The sequence below is a fragment of the Enoplosus armatus genome, chromosome 2 (assembly GCF_043641665.1).
Source record: "Enoplosus armatus isolate fEnoArm2 chromosome 2, fEnoArm2.hap1, whole genome shotgun sequence".
Classification (NCBI taxonomy): Eukaryota; Metazoa; Chordata; class Actinopteri; order Centrarchiformes; family Enoplosidae; genus Enoplosus; species Enoplosus armatus.
The window spans coordinates 11,385,500-11,396,915 of NC_092181.1; the positions used below are offsets into that span (position 1 = coordinate 11,385,500).

At 41.3% G+C, this 11,416-nt stretch overlaps 1 protein-coding gene across 1 annotated transcript in view; it reads left to right on the forward strand.

Moving 5' to 3' along the window:
• Window positions 1-7,728, forward strand: part of LOC139290153 (E3 ubiquitin-protein ligase SMURF2-like) — a 59,056-nt gene extending 51,328 nt beyond the window's left edge. Inside the window, exons 12-20 of the mRNA XM_070911850.1 lie at window positions 1,743-1,956; window positions 4,044-4,147; window positions 4,369-4,483; window positions 4,950-5,128; window positions 5,613-5,750; window positions 5,941-6,061; window positions 6,294-6,495; window positions 6,750-6,825; window positions 6,951-7,728. Coding sequence (XP_070767951.1) covers window positions 1,743-1,956; window positions 4,044-4,147; window positions 4,369-4,483; window positions 4,950-5,128; window positions 5,613-5,750; window positions 5,941-6,061; window positions 6,294-6,495; window positions 6,750-6,825; window positions 6,951-7,050 — 1,249 coding nt within the window. The 3' untranslated portion in view covers window positions 7,051-7,728. The remainder of the gene's footprint in view (window positions 1-1,742; window positions 1,957-4,043; window positions 4,148-4,368; window positions 4,484-4,949; window positions 5,129-5,612; window positions 5,751-5,940; window positions 6,062-6,293; window positions 6,496-6,749; window positions 6,826-6,950) is intronic.
• The last annotated feature ends 3,688 nt before the right edge of the window (window positions 7,729-11,416 follow it).

Sequence of the window (11,416 nt, forward strand, 5' to 3'; positions counted from 1 at the left end):
TAAAGTGGTTTTCAGGACTGCTCCATTGCAGTCTTACCCTTTCTTTGACATGCTAGGAGCCCCAGCGCCTGCCAATAAAATAAATAGTAGCGTACTTGATTGTACAGGGATAGACTGGCGAAACACTGCACCCGTTTAGTTTGGAAAGCCCAAATAGACGAGGCCTTTTTCAACCCACTGAACCAGAGAACCCAAGTGTGCAACGAGTGTCGGAATAAGTGGGTGGCTATGTGCTGCTACCTTAGAAGGTCTCTCCTTCCTTTTTATATTCCAATTTAGGCCTCTTTGTTTGGCCGACAGCAGCCTCGACACTCCCAGCGGAGGACAGTAGCTTCTTTTTAAAGAAGTCCTCTGCTGGCTCAGCGTCTGCTCACAGGAAAATGAGGGCTGCTGTCCTCTTGAAGGGAGAGATGGATTATGTTTTTACGGGGCCCACCCAGGCATCCCACCACCAACACCACAATGAGGGCTGGAGGAGGGCTGAACTAAAACACTGACCATGGCCCACCTTTGTCAAGATTGAATGTTATAGTTGTCCCATCTTTTTTAGAATATACAGGCCCTGAAAGGCAAGAGAGCAAAAGGGGGCGAAAGGTCTAGAGCTAAGTTCCTCGAGTTTAGTTCCTCATTCCACTGTACTACAGGCATGCTTCCCAGCTCGCATCCTTTCCCACACTTGTTGTCTTGAAATTGCAAAATTACAAAACAAGGCTGCACTTTTGTCAGGCAAACATGAACATGAATTTGCAGCTAAGAGAAAGTCAACTTCAGTGCTTGTGCCAGTCGACGAAAACGAGACTTGAAGTTTACAGAAATGCTGTTTTATTTTTCCTCCACCTCTTAGTATGAGGAAGGGTGGTCGGATGATGGAAGTTCCAGTTGCAGTTCGTGGTGGGCAGGGGTACCTACTGGGAAACAACCGACAGGAAGCAAAGATGTCTAGGGATGGACACGAGTTGAAGACACAGAGACGCAGCTGGAGTAATGATTTAGGGGGGAATTCAAATGATTAAAGTTGGAAATGTCAGAGAGAAATGCGTGATGAAGGAGAGCAAAGAGAACACATCAACTTATCTGTTCAGCTGAGCTAGCCAGAGGCGCCAGCTACTCTTACACCGCTCTCCTTTTGTATATTTCTTCCCCTCTCTCTTTCCTTTCGTCTGTGTGTATCTCTTTCTCTCTGCTTACTCAGGGTTTATCTCCCTCTCTCGGTCTTTCCTGGTGGTGATATTTACCAAGCGTCTGGTCAAAGCCTCAGCCTGTTCACAGATCTGGATCAGATTTACTCGGGGCTTAGAGCTCTGTTTAGTGCTCTTTGCTTTGAGAGGAGAGAGGAGGGTGAGGGCTAGAGAGGGAAATTCTTACAAAACTCCCCAGTTCAGCGGTTAGAGGATATTTGAGATGAAGGGGCTGGGGAATTCCCTACAGGACATATCCCTCTTTCTTCTATCTTTGTATAAATCTGTTTCCTTCACTGGAGTCAAAGCAGTGCACAAGACAAATACAATATCCCAATGACCATGTGACAGTAAACAGCTGTAATACATCAAAGGGAAATTGGAGAGCAGCTCAGGACAAACTGTTTTAATACTGCTGTTTAAGTGAATGGTGAATCCTACTGACATATGACTCTTCTTTTCTTTCTTGTCACTCATCTGCCCATTCATACCTTGTTGCTCTCCCTCCATCCCTCCTTGACGGCTCATCCTCAACCTCTCCTTCATCCACATTATCCCCACCAGTCATCCGCCTCAGACGAAGGACCAGAGTGGTCCTGGGGTCCCTCAGCAAGTTCTGTCACCCGCCCAGTTGCCTGAAGAGGCAGAGTGCCTGACGGTGCCCAAATACAAGAGAGACCTGGTGCAGAAGCTGAAGATCCTGCGGCAGGAACTTTCTCAGCAACAACCCCAGGCTGGCCACTGCCGCATCGAGGTCTGCCGTGAGGAGATATTTGAGGTAAAAAAAAAAAAAAAAGACAAACTACACACCTGAATAGAGGATGACCCTTTCATACACTGATACACAAACAACATGTTAACAATGCACTTGTTTAAGTAGCCTAATGCTATTAAGAACAGTCATGCTACTTAGGAAACTGCAAGACAAACACTACCTTTCTTTAAGTTTATAGATTATGAAACATCATGAGCCTGACACTTAATTTGTCTGAAATGTTCCACTTCAGGAGTGCACGTGTTCAGCTAAAAAAAAACATTCTTGATACTCCTGAACATGACACCCTTAAACAAAAATTTCTGATGTGTTTTAAACCATAAAAGGAAACATTTGGTTGACTGTTAAAGGGCATCTAAGCACAGCTGCGAACACATGCACATAAACGAATGCATAACAACCCAGAATTTACCATAAATGTGTACAATGTGCATTGACCATGTGTTTGTAAAATCCATTATCTGGCATTCAAAGCGTCATGCAAACTCTGAACGTCCATGAAAACAAAAGCGGAACGCTCACAAACCAGATCTGTGCATTTACTGACATTCTTTCACCCCATTTACGATGTGCACCAGAAAAGGGCCCAGGGCAACACAGAACCAGTACTTAGAATCGCTTTATGATTTCCAGGGAAAAGCAGAACAGAAAACACCACAAAAAAACTATTTCTCTGTTACTTTTCTTCTCCTCCTCTGTCTCTCTTTTTCTTGCTCTCCCAATCATTTGTTCTACCAAGGCAAGGCATTTTTTCTGGATGATTTCAGCTGCTAAATAGATGGAGATGGAGGGGGAGGGGAGGGGAGGGTGGGAAGGAGCGGGTGAAGAAAGGAGCTAAGGCAGCAGTGGCAAGTATTCGGGGCCAGACATAACTTCATGACTACAAGTTAAGCAATGAAAAATATGACTTCATCCTCCTTCGACGTGACAGCTGTGGAAGGGGAAAGTTAAGTGTGAAAACCAGCCCTGCAGATCCACTTGAGGTTTTCATGCAGGAATCAGTGCTACAGTTTACAGCTGGCAGTGTGTTCATGCGAGTGTGTGCATGTACTTAAAGTGGTTCTAGTCTGTGTTCTGTGCCACAAGTTGACATGTGCTTAACACAAATTAAATATTTCACTCAGTGTCCATTCCACGATTAGTTCAATGGAGATTAGTTTGTGTGTGTGTGTGTGTGTTTAAAAGCATCTTACAGCCGACTCTGTGTGGCCTAGCTCTGTCAGGCTTTCACAGTTGCAGCAGCGCTGTTGCTGTGTTTACCTCGGAGTCTTTGGACTCCTCTGAGAGGACAGACAGAGAGATGACTCTTATGTAATGTAAAAAGCAAACACACTGACTACTTAATTAACTATAACTGGGGGGAGAGGTTGGATGAAGAGACGCAGAGACAGAATTACCAGGATGCTCTTGAATCGATTTACTATTTTTAAAGCAATAATTTACGAGTAATATTTAATGCTCGTAATATTTATTGTATTTTAGGCTAGAGTCTGCCCCAAGTGTGCAGTATGCGGGCCCTGTCAGGCTCGAGCTGAGTTACGGACGTCTACTGCAGGAATCAGATCATTTCCCATCACTAGCTAGTAACAACTTATTGGTATAGTTCTCGTTAATACTGCTGCTAGCTGCTTGATCTCACTGGAGCCTTCAATGGTTTCAATGTGTATTGTAAAAAGAATTTTGGAAAATCAAGAAGAAGGGTCCCATACGCAGTTTGGATTATTACTGACTGCTAATAATGTCCAAAAATTAGATAATACGATATTCAAAGCATACTTACTTAAGCATACCTCAGTCTAACCAAAGTGTAGGGACACGGCACATGTATCTGGACAGAGCAGGCCGTTTATCTTCACACACCGTGAGTGCCTGGTGTCTCTGAAGGTGTGTGTTGGTGTCGTATCAATCTTAGCTTTGTAGTTAAACTTAGTTAAAAAGTTAAACTGCTTTACACACACACCAGATAATCTCCAAAGTTAATAGGTAATAGCGCTGTCCTTCAAATGATATTGTAGAGTCATGTTCTGTGATATTAAAGCTGGTCTTGTTTTCTGCATCATATTAAATTTTCTGTATGTGCTGAATTGTAGGAGTCGTACCGGCAGGTGATGAAGATGCGTCCAAAGGATCTCTGGAAAAGACTGATGATCAAATTCAGAGGAGAAGAGGGACTGGACTATGGCGGGGTAGCAAGGTACTTTGTCACGTGTTTATTTTCCTGTGGCTTTAAATGTCAGCAAACATGTTTTATACTTGTTTGAGCATTATTTGAAGTACATTTTCACAGCGAATCTCTGTGTGTGTGTGTGTGTGTGTGTGTGTGTGTGTGTGTGTGTGTGTGTGTGTGTGTGTGTGTGTGTGTGTGTGTGTGTGTGTGTGTGTGTGTGTGTGTGTGTGTGTGTGTGTGTGTGTTAGGGAATGGTTATACCTGCTGTCCCACGAGATGCTGAACCCCTACTACGGCCTGTTCCAGTACTCCAGAGATGACATCTACACTCTACAGATTAACCCTGACTCTGCTGTCAACCCGGTGGGAATGATTTAGTTTTATAATCATATATAACTTGTAATGATAATAATTTATGTATTCAACCAGTCATCAGATGCCAACAGAAGCTTGAAATGTCTTTCTATTAGAATATCTACAAGGATGCTGTGAGGATATCTTGGGATGATCAAGCTAGAAACACATTTTTAAAAATGCTCCGTAAAGTTTATATGGCAGCGAGTCTTCAGATTAATTTAATCTGTCATGTGACATCACATGAATTTCATGTGTATATAAAAAAGGCTTATGAGGGATTCATTGTCTTAATTAGCATTTCTTAATGATATAACTTTGTTTTGGTAATGCATGCTGTAAATGAACCTGGGTATTCCTCTTAGGTACTGGCATTGTGGTAAAAACTGAAGCTGTGTAATCTGAATCTATGTATATAATATAAAAACTGGTAGGAATGAAAGGCTTCATTTCAATACCCCTGTTTAATGTGCAGGAGCACCTGTCTTACTTCCACTTCGTGGGTCGTATCATGGGCATGGCGGTGTTCCACGGCCACTACATCGACGGAGGCTTCACTCTGCCCTTCTACAAACAGCTGCTGGGCAAACCGATCACGCTGGACGATATGGAGTCTGTCGACCCCGACCTCCACAACAGCCTTGTCTGGATCCTGTAAGACTCTTTGTTTCCAGGCAACCCATCATTTTCTAAATTCTCTCACTGGTTACTTACTGGTATTAACACTAAGTGCAAGTGCAAACGCAATTGTCATGTAGAAATACAGGTTACCCAGCAGTTACTTACTTTAAAGTTATTTTCTGTAACCTGTGACTACATACTGGTTTTCCTATTGTACCAAAAAGGCATACACTTAAAAGCACATACACTTAAGATGCACACACAGACTGTCCTCAACTTTGTAATGACTGTGGCGCCCTCTGCTGCCAGTAAAGCTGATGACAACTGTAAAACTGAGTGTTTTGACACAGCGGGGAGTTATTTTTAAGAATGAGTGTTTTCCACATCAAGACGCTGCTACGATCTTCCCTTGACAGGACCTAAAACGTCTTACTTATGATAATGTCACCTACTGTTACGTCGTAATCTCTGCTGAGTCATCACTGACCATCTCTAACCTGTCCTCCCTCCTCTTCAGGGATAATGACATCACTGGCGTCTTGGATCACACTTTCTGTGTAGAGCACAATGCCTACGGAGAAATCATCCAACATGAGCTCAAACCCAACGGCAAGAGTATGCCCGTCTCAGAGGACACCAAGAAGGAGTATGTCAGGTATGCACACACACACAAAGACACGGGTGTGACCACAACATGCAGTAAGCAACCAGGTTCAGTTTCAGCCCTCAAAATTACCATATATTCACTGTTGTCACACGACTTGTCATTAATTCAGTGACACGATGATGAATCTGTGTCAGTGTTAAACAAACTGACGGACTCCCTATGTGTTTATTCTCTGCAGGTTGTATGTGAACTGGCGTTTCCTGCATGGCATCGAGGCTCAGTTTCTGGCCCTGCAGAAAGGCTTCAACGAGGTTATTCCTCAACACCTGCTGAAATCCTTCGATGAGAAAGAACTGGAGGTACAACAGACGAATATTTCACAATAAAAGCGGTCCATTCACAGTCTCAGTTATCGCCAGCATCCCTTCTTACACAGTCACACCCTCATGTGTATAATTGTTATTTTTGCTGTCTGCTGACAAAAAATATATTTTCTATTCTATCTATGCCATCTTCCTTAATACAATAACACAGTTTTCTGATATAATGTAATACAAGTTAATATTTAAGTATCTCTCTCTCTACCTTCAGCTGATAGTGTGTGGTCTGGGAAAGATCGACATCACTGACTGGAAGTCCAACACCCGTCTGAAGCACTGCACCCCTGACAGCAACATCGTCAAGTGGTTTTGGAAAGCCGTGGAGTCGTTCGACGAGGAGAGGAGGGCCCGGCTGCTGCAGTTTGTTACTGGCTCATCCAGAGTCCCGCTCCAAGGCTTCAAGGCCTTACAGGGTACTTACTCTCTGTGTTAACCTGTTTTTCCCAGTCGAGCTATGGAGAGCTGAGGTCATGCCACACTTCTGGTTGAGCATCTGTTCCAGTAGCTTTCGCAAAATACTGATTATAATGTTAGCCATATACACACACACACACAAAGAATATTCTGTATTCTCTCTGATAAGCAACTTATCTGGCATTGGCTAATGGAACAGAGGCTGTATTTGCTGAAGTGCTCCTGATGGATCCTGTTTGTGTTTTGGCTGCAGGTGCTGCGGGGCCCAGACTCTTCACCATTCATCAGATCGATGCCAACACCAACAATCTGCCCAAAGCCCATACCTGGTGTGTGCCACATGCTCCTGCAGACACACATAAAATGCACAAAATCTTTATCATGATAATGGAAAACGATACCTTTCAATCTCTCACAGCTTCTTTTATATAAACTCTCTTCCTCTTCCCTCCAGCTTCAATCGGATTGACATTCCGCCCTACGAGAGCTACGACAAGCTGTACGACAAGCTGCTGACGGCCATCGAGGAGACCTGTGGCTTCGCAGTGGAATGAGAGACACGTTGGAGAGTGTGCTTGTGTGTGAACATGTGTAACTGTGTGCAGGACTCTGATAGGCTATCACCGTTACTGCGACGTGCCGACAGGCTCACTCAGAGGCTGATAGGTGCGTCTTCGACCAGCCTGCAGTCTTCCACTTCTCCCACAGCTCTTCACATTCTTTCCTTATCGATATCTGTTTGAACAGCTGCTAAAGAGTCGACCCCTGTCATTTATTTTTTATTCAATTATTTGTTTGGGTTTTGTTTGTTTTTTGTTTTTGGTGTAGTTTGTGTGAAATACAGAGAGCAAATTCAGAGATGTTAAGTTAAGAGCTGCAGCGTTACTTTCAGCAGCTGTGAGTTGTCGCGAGTGAGCTGTCAGAAGAAACGTCACCGCCCGGTCAGCTCACATTAAATCTAAACCAATCAGGAAGCAGTTTATCAACTTACAGTTCATCATCTTACAAAAGTGTTTCTTTTTAAAACTCTCCCTAGGCATTTGAGAACAGTGAGTCACTGTTTTGTTTTTGCAATTGAAACTGATTGAATTGATCATTGTCATGCTACTGAATCTTTAACACTGCAGGTAGCCATATCTTGCCCTTAGTAGCCATCTTAACCTCAACCAATACACCTTCCTGTCCTCATGGCTGCAGAGTTGGTGTGCTTCATGTTGTAGGAGTGCCACAAATTCATCCTACCTCAGTGTAATGCTTTGATATTTGAAGGGTTTCATTCCAAAATGCTTTCTCTTTCAAAAAGTTGCTCATTCAAAGTCAGAATAGAAAATCGTTTTTTACAGCAATGCTCCTCAATTAGTTTAATTTCCATACCAGCAGTCATTGTGTAACTGTAAAACCATGTAATTTAAGTTGTGAATGTATCATTTTGAAATGGAGCTCACACTGACTGACTTGGATGTGGGTCTGATGTTTTGTGGCGTGTTTGAGTCGAGCTTGTCGTGGGTTGTTTAAAGATTAGGGACGGACTCTGGTTAAGAAGAAGGTATGAATCTTGTTTGGTTTTTTTCCCTGAATCACCGCAGTGTGGCCACAGCTCTTGTAAACATGTGTCTGTATGTCTCTGCATGTGTATACAAGTGTGCGTGTGAATGCTAGGAAGGTAGACATTTTACAGATGAATTCCCCATCATCTCTACTAGCACAGTATCCTGTATTTGAAGCTGCAGAGCTGATTGAACCTCACTTTTTTGAGCCTGGTTCGTCTTCCTTTTCCCGCTTTTACACATTTGTCTCCAGTAATTACAAATATGCATGTTTTTTTTTTAGTCCAACCCAGCGTAACTCCCTGCCTGATCGTATGTGAAAAGGGCACAACTGTCCATGGGACCAGGCTTAATAAAAAGCTATTCAAGGCAGGCGTCTATTTTCAGTCACATCATCAGTTTAAAAGACAGGAGTATTTCTAACTCTCTGTCTTGTCACTTTAGAGCACTTTACAAACTGAGCAGTGATGGCAGGAGTGCTTTCTTCACGTTAGATTAAAATATATCATGTTTCATTTGCTATACGACTACATTAGAAATATACAGAGTAAAAAGTATCTATACACCTGTAATTTTTGAGTATATATGTACAAATGCATAGCTATTTTGTATATTGTTGCTTGTTCTTTCTGTTCAATTTAAATGCAAGCATGTTGGTGTCTGTCACAGACCTCTTTGCATTCTCAGGTGAAGTTGTCCTTTTTGTTTTTTAAATTGTTAGTTTTTTTATTTTACATTTATTAGGCTAGTATGTGAGGAGGGGTGAAACTGGTTTTAATGGAAACTTTAATTCAGAGGCCCTGTCTTTAAACCCATGATAGAGTGTAAAGGTTGGCAGTTTTAAAGTGACACTTTCTTTTGGTCAATCACTTTCACTTATTAACACACACATACCGTCATAGGAGAACCTGAATGGCCATATTTGCTTCTCTGGAGGTCTGCGTTACCGCAGAATACCAAACAGCAATATTATTTCATACGCACGGGAGAGCAGTCTGTCTGCAACATGAATTATATATAACAGACTGAATGCTGATGGTGACCTCAGAGCTGCAAATGTTGGAGGTTGACTGCTGCTGAACTCCTGGGTGCTACCACGGTGAAAATGTTCAACCAACATGAAAAGTCACTTGAAACCAGAGAGGCAACTGCGAGGAACACCTCCCGTCACCAGAGCCTCCATCCAAAGAAAACCCTGTGCATGAATGGATGCTCAGCAGATAAAAGCCTATTTATTTGCATTATAATTATTACTTTTAGAAAACGTTTGGACTTGGAAACACCAGTTAAATGTTCTTCTTTCTATGTATGCTGCCTGCATTTATTTGTAACCATGAACAATAGCTGATACTTATTTTGTGGTCACCATGAGACAAGACAGAGAAACAAAGCAGAATACATTGAAATTGTCATCTTTGTACAGTTACAGAGAAATTTAATTGATTTTACCTTTTAATAACCTGACTCAGAGGCAGAAAAGAAATGCATTACAAGTTTTTTTGCACACGTTATGCATACTTGGGCTCCAAGTTATAATCAGACACTTCCTTCTATTTACCAAATAGTTAATGGACTGGTTGTTTTTTTTGTTTTTTTTTATGTAGTTAACATATATATACACACACATGTTCTTGATATGCACACATGTATGTTTGTCCAGTGCACACAGTCCACTTCTGCTCTTTGTAACTCTTTGTCGGCACCAAGTTTTCTGGCTGGCTCAGTCTTCAGTGCAAAAGTTGTGGGGGTTGAGTGCTTCGTGACGAGGGGGAATCAGACTACCCCTCAGTTAAGCAAACAAATTGGTCCGACATTCTCGACAATGATGCTTTGAACGCCTGTGATATGAAGAGATTTCTTTGTCTCTGATTGATCTGATGAATCTAATTGAATACATTACGAATACATCCAGTTAAAATGATGTACTTTAATGATTGTTTCATTGGTTACAAATCACAACAAGCTGAGTAATGTTCAGCAACCCCCCCCCCCCACACACACACACACACACACTTTCATGTACAACTTTACAGGTTTATGTGCAAATTCTTTGTTTGTGTGTGTGTAAATGACTTTTGATTGAATTCAGTACAAAACAGAAAAAGAAAACTTTTTTTTTTAACTGCACCACGTTTTATTTCTTTTGATTTCCTATCTGTTTTTGTATTTATTATTACAGTATATGTGTTCATAGTTTTTCACATCAGCTGCTCTGTGAGCTTGTAACTGACACCTGTACATAAGGACATTAAAGAAGCAAAGTAATAAACTTCTTGTACCCTTGCAGAAAGCTGAGCAATAAAACTATGCTGTTTGGACCTCACAGCATTATGTTTTATAGTACCATGTGTATTACTGTCGTCTTTCCCGCTCAAAGTGTAAAGGACAAAAGGGGAAATGTCCTGAATCATTTATTGAAATTGGAAATTACAGTGAGCCTTTCAACTTACCCATAATATGATTCTGCTTCAGGAGCTCCTTAATGATTTTTAAGTAGTGGTGGAAGAAGAATTGAGATTCTCAAGTAAAAGTATCAATTATCAGTTTAAAAATACTCCATTACAAGTAAAAAGCAAAATTACAGAATAATTATCAGTATTTTAGCGTGTTATCATATACTCTATTATTGGATTATTTACTGATGCACAGAGATAATTTAACCTATTTTCTACATAGTTAAATCTACAGCAATACATTTTATGTGGCATTTTGTTTGTACTTTCTGCAAAGTTAGTAATAGCTGTCAGATAAATGTAGTAAAGTAAAATGTTTAGTATCTCCATCTGATATGTGGTGGAATAGAAGTATAAAGGAGCATGAAATGGAAATACTCAAGGAAAATACCTAAAAATTGTAGCTACTGTGTAAGGATGCAGATGGTGGCTACTCAAGTGCAGGATAGTCTTCTTTTGAACTTTGCATCCCAGACACCACCCAGAAACTCATTCTGGACTGCACTAATTTGGAGGTCTTTTGGAGAAAAGTGGAAGGAAAAATGACCAAACCCACAAAAAACAAACAAATAAATGATGTATTGTCATAGGTCAAGAAAAGGTAAAGCTATCCAGCAGTTTATAAAGTAATTAAAATTAGCCCCACCTTTACCAGCTGCAACAGTAAAGTGATGCACACATTGATGGATGTACTTTTTTACTGAAATAAAAAATGAATGCAGACCTTTTACTTGTAATGGAGTATTTCTACAATGTGGTATTGCTGTTTTAATTGTGTTTACTTATGGATAATGTTTTATCTTTACACTATCCACATAGTTTTTGTGGCTGCAACTTCTGTAGCAGCTCACGCTCTGTGCAGCACGTTGTGCTTCCACCTGGAATGAAACTTTATATAAATAAAGTTTTGCTTGCCTGCA